Source organism: Hyperolius riggenbachi, chromosome 1 (genome assembly GCF_040937935.1).
Source record: "Hyperolius riggenbachi isolate aHypRig1 chromosome 1, aHypRig1.pri, whole genome shotgun sequence".
Lineage (NCBI taxonomy): Eukaryota > Metazoa > Chordata > Amphibia > Anura > Hyperoliidae > Hyperolius > Hyperolius riggenbachi.
The window spans coordinates 7,169,208-7,181,388 of record NC_090646.1 but is presented as its reverse complement, the minus strand read 5'-3'; the positions used below and the strand labels follow the sequence as shown (position 1 = coordinate 7,181,388).

At 50.7% G+C, this 12,181-nt stretch overlaps 1 protein-coding gene across 1 annotated transcript in view; it reads left to right on the top strand.

Moving 5' to 3' along the window:
• Nucleotides 1-12,181, top strand: part of LOC137562286 (uncharacterized) — a 50,935-nt gene extending 38,754 nt beyond the window's left edge. The window contains exons 4-5 of the mRNA XM_068277675.1: nt 8,949-10,457; nt 12,164-12,181. Coding sequence (XP_068133776.1) covers nt 8,949-10,457; nt 12,164-12,181 — 1,527 coding nt within the window. The remainder of the gene's footprint in view (nt 1-8,948; nt 10,458-12,163) is intronic.

The window sequence follows — 12,181 nt, the reverse complement described above, 5'->3', positions numbered from 1 at the left end:
CTTAAAGGAAATGGGTAAGGGGTACTACAAGTACCTCTATACTCATTTCTCCTGGGAGGGGGGTGGGCATCTGGGGGACCCCTTTTTAAAGGGGACTCCCAGATTCCACCATGAACCCCCCACCCAGGAAATCGCGGCCTCCACCTCCACCGCCCATCGGAGGTGGAGAAGAGCCCCTTGTCCTTGGATTGGACAAGGGCTCGGAGGGGGAGGGGAAAGCTTGGCTGCCCCTCCCCTTCCGAGACCCCCCAATCCATGGACCATGCGGGCTGGTATAGTCAGGGTGCGGAGCCCCACGCGGCCGGTGCTCCGCATTATGGCTATCCCAGCCTGCATGGGGGACAAGGGGTTAAAGAGGTCTGGGAGGGGGGACCCCACGTCGTTTTTTTTTTATATTTCCCACACTCAGAACGAAGTAAGTAAAACTCTTCCCACTTGGGGGAATCTATGAAAATAATACACTATTGTTACCTGTGCAAAAAAAACTGACATTTTCCGCATTTAAAAGACATTTTCGCCCTTGAAACTTAAAAATCGATTTTCTCAAAAACTATAAGGTCTTTTTGAAAAAAAATTTTTCCTCTTATTCCCACTGATCCCCTTAATATACCCTGGGAATTTGGTGTTCCTAAACTTTAAGCAGGCTTTGCTATTAACCGTTAAAGTCGGCGGGTTTTTAAATGTTTACATTTTTCCTTTGAAACTTTAACATCGATTTTCTCAAAAACTATAAGGTCTTTTTGAAAAAAAAAATTTTCCTCTTATTCCTCCTGATCTCCTTAATATATTCTCCAAATTTGAGGCTCTTAGCATTTAAGGGGGCTTTGCTATTAACCCTTAAAGTCGGCGGCTTTTTTATATTATACGGAGCGTTACGGTTTAACGCGAAATTACGGTAGCGTTTAATGCGAAATTACGGCATGAACGAAACGCGAAATTTCGCGTTGAAAATTACGCTTATGGTATTTTCAATTACGATTTTAATGGCAATTTCGCTACGCTAATTTTGCATCGTAATCGCAAATTTCGCATGCGTAATTATAGTAATGCGAAATTACGAAAATTTCAGCTCAACTCTAGTAGTTAGCTGTCATTGTGTGATTTCAGTGAGTGACAGTCAGAAGAGGTGCTGCAGCAGGACCTGTGACTGTGTGTGCTGTCTGTGCACAGAGCAGGCCTGCTGTTATAGGGAATAGGATTACTGTGTTATTGTGTAGTTAGTACTGCAGTGCTAGTTAGTTGTTAGAGTAGTACTGTGTTAGCTTACTACAGATTGCTGCTGTGCTGAGCTGTCAGTGTGACAGATTATAGACAATGTGCTCTTGTGTCTTCTTCTTATCTGCTGTATGTCACTCCGTGCTGATTAGATCTGGTGACATCATCACATATAAGTTGTACTATATGTAGAAGCTTTCCAGAGGCACCAATAGAATAAAAGTCACTTAAACGAGCTTAAAACCGATGAAGCAGTGGTGGGCCTATCCCATCCATGCAGACAAAGCAAACAAAGGAAGGACTGTGGCATCAACAGTCAAACAACAATTTATTTATACTCCACAGTAAAAATAGGCAACGCGTTTCACGGGCTCAATCCCGCTTCATCAGGCCAATCAAAAAGGAGCATACAGCTTAACAGCATCAAAACCACACTGAGCGCCTCTAGCGCGCCGCGCCGAAAAATGGGTGTGGCCATGGACCAGAATGCGGGTGTGGCCACGGGTGGAGGCAAATTTACATGAACTTAGCAATAGATTATGACAGTGGTGGCGAACCTTTTGGAGGCCGAGTGTCCAAACTGCAACCCAAAAGTCACTTATCTATCGCAAAGTGGCAACAGCAATTTAAACTACATACAAACGTTTTAACTCATACATGAACATTATGGAAAATCCAAGTTGAAAATAAACTCTGAAGATAAACAATTTTCTTACCTGGCTTCTGTATTCTCCTCTACTGGCTGCTGTGCCTGGCTGGCCTGGCAATAGTGTTTTCGGCCAGATTGGTGATGATGTGTGGGCTGAAAGGCCTTGCAGTGCTGCTGTGGCCGGGCTGGCGGTGATGCTGTGGTGTGGCCGGATGAGGTAGTAACAGGTGTCCCCCCAGTTAGATAGTGACAGGTGTCCCCCCAGCTAGATAGTGACAGGTGTCCCCCCAGTTAGATAGTGACAGGTGTCCCCCAGTTAGTGACAGGTGTCCCCCCAGTTAGATAGTGACAGGTGCCCCCCCAGTTAGATAGTGACAGGTGCCCCCCCAGTTAGTGACAGGTGCCCCCCCAGTTAGATAGTGACAGGTGCCCCCCCCCGTCACATAGTGACAGGTGCCCCCCCCCCCAGTTAGAGTGACAGGTGCCCCCCCAGTTAGAGTGACAGGTTCCCCCCAGTTAGAGTGACAGATGCCCCCCCAGTTATAGTGATAGGTTCCCCCCAGTTAGAGTGACAGGTGCCCCCCACCCCCAGTTAGATAGTGACAGGTGCCCCCCAGTAAGTGACGGTTGCCCCCCCAGTCAGCGTCCATTACCTCGCTCCTGTGCCCCGCTGCCTCACAGCTCAGACCTCACAGATCGCGGCGACTGAAACAAGCAGAGCGCGCGCATAACACCCGCGCGGCAGAACGTCACATGAGGAAGTGATTGATTTCACTTCCGCATGTGACGTACTCCATGCGGGTGTTATGCGCGTGCAGCGCGCTCTGTCTGCCTCCTGTCGCCGCGATCTGTGAGGTCTGAGCTGAGCTGTGAGGCAGCGGGGACACAGGAGAGGCCACACAAGAGGGAGCAGGCATGGCGCCCATAGCGCACGCCATGCCTGCATCTCGGGGAGAGGAGCGGGCCGCAACAGGAGGTCTGGCGGGCCGGATGCGGCCCACGGGCCGCCAGTTGGACAGGGCTGATCTATACAATATCACACTATTGGGCTCTTGGTGTCCCCCCTCCCTTTATAAGTTGTACTATGTCTGCTGGCACTGGCAGCTGAGGGAGGGGCAGCAAGGGCAAGAGGACAGAGAGCAACATTGTGGCCACCCTCAGAAGGTCTGCCGTGTCAGTGACGACCCCAGCGGGCAGCCTACCCTCAGTCAGCGAGCTTTTTGCTCCAGGCACCGCAAACGAACTCAGGGTTGTTAGCCGCAAGGAGTTTGAGGAGGATATTCTGGTGTTTGAGGAGGGGGAGGGGGGGTATGATGTTGATGATGAGATGAAGGACTGTGACTACCATCCACAGGATGGGAATGTCAGCTCTGACTCTGAAGAGGAGGATGCATCGGTGGGTTTGGCACAGAGGATCCGCATTGCAGACAGTGGCCGTGGAATGCGGGACCCACCACATCCTTCTGCCGCTACCACCAGCCGCACCACTCAACCCCCAACCGCCACAGGGAGAAAAGCCGCAGCATCCCATTCAGGCCGCAGGGGAATCTTCACCTCCCCAATCTGGAGGTTTTTCACTCTGCCCTCATTGGACAGCAAGTTTGCCATATGCTAGGCTGACCAGATGTCCTCTTTTCCCCGGACAGGTCCTGCCAGGTTTTTGAAATGTCTCGGGTAAAGAGAGCCGAACACAGAGTGAGTCAGAAGAGCCGATTGAAGAGACAGAGAGACGAACAGCCAAGACTCAGTCCAGTGTTTTCCCCAGAGCCTATCAGCTTTGCAGTAGGCGTACGTTAAAAAGGGGCGCTGAGAAAAAAGGGCGCGGGGTTTTAAACGATAAACATGGATAACGTTTAAATTCGTTAAAAAATTATGTTTTATAAAGTTATAAATCATTAAATAATGTGCATGAAATCGGCAATTGTGAAAACGTTAATCTTCCGTTTAGAAAGTGAAACGTATAACAACGTTTAAAAAAAATTAGTAAGTAACCCTCCCTGTACCTACCCCTAACCCCTAGACCCGCGGATTGGTGCCTAAACCTAAGACCCCCCTGGTGGTGCCTAAACCTAAGACCCCCCTGGTGGTGCCTAAACCTAAGACCCCCCCTGGTGGTGCCTAAACCTAAGACCCCCCTGGTGGTGCCTAAACCTAAGACCCCCTGGTGGTGCCTAAACCTAAGACCTCCCTGGTGGTGCCTAAACCTAAGACCCCCCTGGTGGTGCCTAAACCTAAGACTCCCCTGATGGTGCCTAAACCTAAGACCCCCCTGGTGGTGCCTAAACCTAAAACCCCCTGGTGGTGCCTAAACCTAAGACCCCCCTGGTGGTGCCTAAACCTAAGACCCCCCTGGTGGTGCCTAAACCTAAGACCCCCTGGTGGTGCCTAACCCTAAGACCCCCCTGGTGGTGCCTAACCCTAAGACCCCCCTGGTGGTGCCTAAACCTAAGACCCCCTGGTGGTGCCTAACCCTAAGACCCTCCTTAGTGATCACTGTATTGTGTGTACAATAATGTTTTAGAAACAGTAAGGGATATTTATTATGGGAGTGAATGGCGGCGCCCGATTTGTCCACTGGCCTCCTGCGCCCTTTTTTACTGTTACCGGGCAGTAGTGTGGTCCGGATCATGAACGATTTGCATCTTTGATCAGGATCTTTTTTTGTGAGTCGGATCATCCGGATCATTCGTTCATTGTAATGATCCTGATCATTCGACTCACAAAAAAGATCCAGATCAAAGATCTGAATCGTTCATGATCCGGACAACACTACTGCCCAGCTGATAGGCTCTGGGGAAAACACTGGACTGAGTCTTGGCTGTTCGGCTCTCTGTCTCTTCAATCGGCTCTTGTGACTCCCTCTGTGTTCGGCTCTCTTCACTGGAGACATTTCAAAAACCTGTCAGGACCTGTCCGGGAAAAAAAAGACAGCTGGTCAGCCTACCATATGCAATGTGTGCAAACTACAGATGAGCAGAGGTTGTGACCCCTACAAGTATGGCATCTCCAGCTTCATCACCCATCTGGCCAAAAAAAATGTTGTTGAGCATCAGGACCAGGGATGCTCAGCAGAGCTCGAATATTCGAGTATCTCAAATATTCGAGCTCTTTTTCAGCTATTCGAGCTCGAATACCGACCTCGAATAGCTGCAGCTATTCGAATGGGCTATTCGAGTGAACTCGAATAGCCCACTCACTATTCGAGCTATTCGAGCAAACAGCGCTATTCGAGCTCGAATAGAGTCATAGCCCAGATTGATGTCCTTAGAGCCAATCAGAGGGCTCCCAGGCCCTCTGACGGCAGCCAATCACAGAGGGGGACCCTGGCCAGCCCCTACCCTATAAATAGCGGCCGCCATGTTCGGTTTTTCCGTTCTTGCTTGACTTGTACAGAGAGAGATCTGCTCCTTTGTGCTTTGGCTTAGCAAGTGCTCTATAGTGGTCAATTACCTAGCGTTTTTGCTCACATACACCTGCTATATACACCTATATTGTTGTTAGCTAGATAGAGATTGTATTTTAGTTAGTAGCTTGTGTGTTACATAGAGACAGCTGCTGCTGCAGGCAAGCTTACACAGCTTTAGGCCTCAGGGCCTTGCCTGTGTGGGCAGCTGTCCTCCTGTCCTCTGTTAGTTTATTTATCATCTATACCAGTGTTTCTGCTGTGTATTCTACCCTGTCTTGTCCTTTACTTACTGATTGATTATTGTATTTTGTAGTTATACTACTGTACTAGGGACACTCACTGTTACTGTTCATAGCTCCTGCGTGTGTGTGTGCGTGCACTGTCTGTAGTGTACACAGTACACAGTATTCCCTTCTACTGAATCATCTGATTACTACTGAATCTGATTATTGTATTTTCTAGTTGTACTTACTGTACTAGGGACACTCAGTCACTGTTCATAGGCTAGCTCCTGCGTGTGTGTGTGCGTGCACTGTCTGTAGTGTACAGCACACACTCTATTTCCTTCTACTGAATCTGATTACTACTGATTATTGTATTTTCTAGTTAGTGTACTAGGGGACACACTCACTGTTCACTGTTCACACTTACTGATTACTGATTATTGTATTTTGTATTTGTACTGTACTAGTAATCACTTAGCGATCTAATCACTTAGTGATTAGTGTCACCTCACCCACCAACCCACTCCATTAAAGTACCCCACTTTTTCACCCGCCCTTTTAAAAAAACTTTTTTGTTTATGCCCAAAACATCTAAGATGTCTGGAAGTGGCAGCCAGCGCGGTTTGGGCAAGGGGAAGGGCAGCAAGGGAATCAGGAGGAAAGGGAGCAGCATTGTGGCAAGCCGCGGCCGCGCCACCATGCACAGTTCCGCAGCAGCAGCAGCTGCGTCAGTGGCTAACATTCCTATAGCCACTGGCCGTGGACGCCTTGGGCGCCCAGCAGGAGCATCTGCAATTCACGCTGCAGAGACACAGCAGCAGCAGCGTGTAGTACCTGCTCCTATTTTCCTCCACCCGGGTCGGAAACGTCCCATTGAGGAAAAGGATGCAGCCACTGTGGTGCAACTGATGACGGAGGATGAGCAGCCCGCCATCAGCTCTGCATCTGAGGCCTCCACCCTCACCACCACCACCACCCCTGTTCGCAGCAGCCGCCCAGCAGGGCCTGGGGAGGAGGCCAGTTCACCGTCAGTTGGCGATCTGTCATTCAGCAGTCTTTTGACCCCAGGCATCATGAGTCAATTGTCTGCTGTTGTTGGCAATTTTGAGGAGGAGATGCTGATGGGCACTTTGGGGGAGGAGGGATTGGACAGCAAGACTGTGGCGACAGTCAAGCAGCCCATCCATGCATCAGGAGAGGAGTTTGGGGGGTCATCATCCCAGCAGAACATGTTTCAGGAGGGGGAGGATGATGATGATGACGGGGTGAAAGACAAAGACTGGGTGCCGCCACCACCAGCACCTGGGGATGTCATCATCAGCAGCTCTGAGGAGGAGGAGGAGGATGCGCTTGTGGGCCTTGCAAGGAGGCGCATCATTGCAAGCATTGGCAGCAGTAGGCAGGTCCCACAGCCTGCTGGTGTCTCAGACTCAGCAGCAGCATCTGCCAGTACCACCACAGCACCCAAGCCACCCCCCCCCCAACCACCACAGAGAGACAGGCAGCAGCGGCTCCAGGCCGTAGGGGGGTTTTCTTGTCACCAATCTGGCAATTTTTCACCATGCCCACAGTTTACAGCAAGTACGCCACTTGCAACCACTGTCAGCGGAAGTTGAGCAGAGGTGCAGACCCCTTAAAGTTCAGCACCAGCTCTCTCATCAACCATCTTGCTGCTAAACATTACCACCAGCATGAGGAGTTCCAGAGGCGGAAGGTGTGGTGATATATTGGGGTGCTGATAATGTTAAGGATAATAACAGAACATATTTCTGTCTTTTTTCTGTCTACTGGGTAAAACCTCAGATGTGTATTGTGCTTGGTAGTAATTGGCCACCTGGCCAGAGTAATCTGAAGGATAATGTAAGTCTGCATGTAAATGTACATTACCTCTGCCCTCATTGTCCAGCCGGGGAAACTGTGTGTACTGCTAATTAGCGGCCAATTGAGGAAGAATAGGCTGGTCGGCATGGCTTTTGAACTGGAATCAGCCATTGTCCCATCATACAAAGCAAGCCTGCCAGAGTGTTGGGGATGGGAAGCGGACACCTGAAGGTTTTGGAAATTTCTACAGACTTTAAAAACGGAAGTGGAATTGCTTTGAAATCTGTAAGTGTAAACAGGATTACAGGCAAACTGCTACCTGTAACCAAAATTCGATCTTTTCATGGATGTGCTAAAATACACTTTAACCAAGGAAATAATGTGGAGGAAGCTTTTTGATGTCTGCAGAGTTCAATGGGTGACATTGTGTCCTGCCAAACTTCAAGAAGCTAAAACAGGAACCCCCTTTGAAGTGCATATCACAAGAAGGATTATGACAAGCGTTCGGTGATGTCACAAACGGGGAAACTGCATTAGTTCCTGGGGGCTGGACATTAAATGCCCCAGGGGACACTTCGGACTATTTAAGGTGGCCCAGGACAGCCACCGGGGTCTTCTCTCTGAGGTAGCGAATAGCTAGGGAGGATCGCGACTCCTGGTCGAACCGGCGTCCTCCCGTCAAACAACGTTCTAACCTAAGCTGGTAACGTTTTTTTAATCCCCATTTTTATTTTACGCAAATATCCGTGTGTGTTATCTTTGTAACTTTTATCTTGTAACTATTTTTACTTTGTTTTTTGTAATCTTTTTGTATATATTAAGTTCTGCATTGTTCTATGTTTTTCTAGAATATTAAATTATTATTTAATAAGTTTGACTTCTGCCGTACTAAACTAACACTCATAGCCTAGAAGAGACTGAAGTGTAACCGTGTATAAGTTCATGCCTAATTGTACGCTTGAGCAACACTACCGTATGAAATTGTAATTGCATTGTGTGTGGGGGCGTTTGTCATACGTTGGCCTAAGCGCGCAGCTGACCCAACGTACGAACAACGCCAGTGCGAGTAGCGACAGCAGAGTGGCTAACAGTATCGTTCGGAACGACTGTTAGTGGGTCTTTGCTTCACGACAGTGTAAGATTGCAACTGTGTGTGTGTGGGTGCGTGGCGTTCCCGTATTTGGCCTAAGCGCAAAGCTGACCCAAATACGAAAACGCAGATTGCGTATTGAGCACTCGATAGCTGAGTGAACGTGTCTAGCAATGCTAGTGGTGGCAGTGGGAAGTGTTTGAGGGGTTCCAGCCTTGTTTGTAGCTTAAATAAGGCTGTTCCCCGCTTAACCTGGTCAAACCCGCAGTCGGGAACCGTATACGCAGGCGTGCCGCGGGCCGGTTCCTGACATAATTGGCTGGCAGTGGTGGCATCGTTTAGTACATTAGTATGCAGTTTAGCTCGCTATTCTGAGTACTAAAGGCTGGAAGCTTGCTAGAAGCAACTAGCCTACAGAAGTCTACTCAGTGCAGAATCTATATACTTTTTTTTTTGTTCAAAGATACACACTTGGTGTTTGCTTTCCCTCCCCCCCCCTTTTTTCTTTTTATTTTTTGCAACACGATGGTTGAGAAAGCATCCAGCTATGCAAGGCAAAACAAAGAGATGCTACTCAACCTGTGTGAGCACAGAGGCATCGAGACGGTGAGCGGCCAGACTAAGGAGCAGTTAGTTCGTGCGCTCGAGGAGCATGATGAGGCAGAACGAGCCCGTGCTTCAACGTCAGCGGGTGCAGCTCACGACACGCCAGAGGAGGAATCGCTCCCGCCACAGGATGCGAGTGGAGACGATGTCCTGGATGATCCACCGAACACGGGGATGACATCTCTGGAAGCCGACCTACAGCTACTAGGTTCGGCTGAGCCCGAACTGCGCCTAAAGCTGATTCTGGAAAATCGGCAAGCAGAAAGGGAAATACGACAAGCCCAGAGGGAACAAGCTGCCCAGCGACTCCAGGCCGAGAGGGAAAGTGCTGAACGGCAACACCAGCTGGAGCTGGCTAAACTTCAGCAGCAGAACCGGTCTGCTGGACCCGCAGAACGCGAAGGTGAGCGAGTCCACAGAATCCCCCTGGATAAGTTCCCCGCTATGGACAAGGACTCTGACATAGACACTTTCCTACAGGGGTTTGAAAGGACTTGTCGGCAGTATGGGGTGCCCCGTGAGCAGTGGGCAAGATACCTCACACCAGGGCTGAGAGGCAAGGCCCTGGAGGCGTTTGTGAGTCTCCCCCAGGAGGAAGAAACAGACTTTGAGGCAATTAAGAAAGCCATCATTGCACGATACCACCTCACGCCAGAGGTGTATCGAAAACGTTTCAGGACAGTGCAGCGAGGTCCTAATGACAGCTACCTGGATCATGCTTGCAACCTGCGCACTGCCTTCCAGCAGTGGTTAAAAGGACTGTCGGTTGAAACCTTTGATGCCCTGCAGGAACTGATAATAAAAGACCAGTTCCTCCACACTTGTCCTGTTGAGGTCCGGCAGTTTGTACGGGACCGAGAGCCGAAGACCGTGGATGAGGCCGCAAAAGTTGCTGATGCCTACACGTCCAATCGAGCATCTGACTTTCGAAGGACTACGGCGCCCAGCTGGAAGGGAGAAAAGCCTGCGAGACCTTCTCCTCTGAGCACCCAGCGAAGCCAAGTCCCGCAGCCGCCTGGAGGTAGAACAGCCACCGTTGACACTCGGAGATGTTTTGCCTGTAACAAACCGGGTCACATCAGTGCTACGTGCCCAGAAAAGAAGAAGGAAGCCCCAAACTCTGGCGGGGCCCGAAATGCGTTGTGTGCCACCAGGAATGCAGGTAGCTATGCAGAGAATCTGCAACCTGTCACGGTTGGGGATACGGTTACCACCGGTCTAAGAGACACTGGAGCAGAGGTGACTCTAGTGCACCCCCAGCTTGTGAACCCTGAGGAGTACATTCCTGGCAAGACTATGGCTGTCAAAGGAGTTGGGGGTGTCACCCCCGCCATACCCACCGCCTTGGTCCACCTGGATTGGGGGGCCGGCAGCGGAATGAAAGAAGTGGGGGTAACGGATGCCATCCCCACAAACGTTTTGTTGGGTACTGACCTGGGACGGTTAGTGGCCCGGTATGAGCCTACTCCACGCCCCATGGAGCCTGCATCCCCCGCAGAAGTTCCGGACTCTTGCAAGGTACTGTGTGATAATGCTGTGCAAGCGGGGAGTGCTGGTGAGGCCCCAGGGGCTACGGACTGTGTACTAGGAGCCAGCCCTAGTGAGTCTCCAGTGCCCAGGCCTGGAGGAGGACACGATGTTACCATGAATGCAGATAATGTTGATGTAATATGTGATGTGTTGCATAATGACATGCGTACAGTGAACGCTCCGTCAGCTGCAGTGGTGACCCGAAGTGCTCACCGGGCTGCAGCAGACGAATTGTCCACTGAAGGGGCTGTTGTCACTGGGTCGGGCTCTTCCACTTCAGAGCCTGGCTCTGAGGACCCAGAGGCCTCTCAGTTTGCCACCTCCCTGGTGCCTGTGGCCGACAGCGCTGAGTTCTCCGAGGCTGTGCGACTTGATAGCAGCCTGGAAGAGCTCAGGGGTCTGGCGGACAGGGCACCGGTGGAGGGCGACAAAGTGAGGGTGTACTGGGAGCACGGCAGACTGTACAGAGAGGTTACTCCCTCTGAGCTGTCTGGAGTGGAGGAGGCAGACAGGCAGTTGATTGTGCCCCACAGGTACAGGGAGCAGCTATTAAGAATAGCACATGAGGTGCCCCTGGCTGGTCACTTGGGGATCCGCAAGACCAAATCCCGGCTTGCACACAATTTTTATTGGCCCCACATGGGGACAGATATTGCCGATTTTTGCCGGTCTTGTGTCGCATGTCAGCGGGTCGGCAAAGCAGGTGACACAGACAAAGCCCCACTGAGGCCCTTGCCCATCATAGAGGAGCCCTTCCAAAGGGTTGCTGTGGACATAATCGGGCCTCTAGCAATACCCAGCAGCACAGGGAAACATTTCATTCTTACGGTGGTCGATTATGCCACTCGCTACCCTGAAGCTGTAGCCCTGAGCTCCATACGGGCAGACAAGGTTGCGGACGCATTGGTGCGCATTTTCTCACGGGTCGGTTTTCCCCGTGAAATGCTCACCGATCACGGCCCGCAATTCATGTCACGCCTAATGGAATGCCTCTGTAAACAAATGCAGGTAGAACACATCATGGCCAGCCCTTACCACCCCCAGACAAATGGGTTATGTGAGCGGTTCAATGGTACTCTGAAACATATGCTAAGGGTGTTTGTTGAATCGCAAGGGAGAGACTGGGAGCGATACCTGCCTCACTTACTGTTTGCTTATCGTGAGGTGCCCCAGGCATCCACCGGGTTCTCGCCCTTTGAGCTCTTATATGGGAGGAGGGTACGCGGACCCCTCGATCTCATTCGAGAGGTCTGGGAGGGGCAGGATATGGGTCCCGGGGTCTCCATAGTGGAATACGTTCTAAAGTTCTGGGAAAAGATGGACACCCTGGTGGGGTTAGTGTGAGAGAATCTTACCCAAGCCCAGGCCACCCAGAAGCAGTGGTATGACCACGGGGCTAGGGAGAGAGTTTATGAGGTAGGTCGCAAGGTATGGGTCCTAAACCCGATGCGACAGAATAAGCTGCAGGCCGCTTGGGATGGGCCCTATACCATCCATAGGAAGATTAGTGATGTGACCTATGTGGTCGCGCTGGATGACCGAGGTAAGCAGCTGAAAACATACCATGTAAACATGTTAAAGGATCATCATGCTAGAACCGCTTGCGCTCTCCCTGTCTGCAGTTTGCTACCGGACGGTGA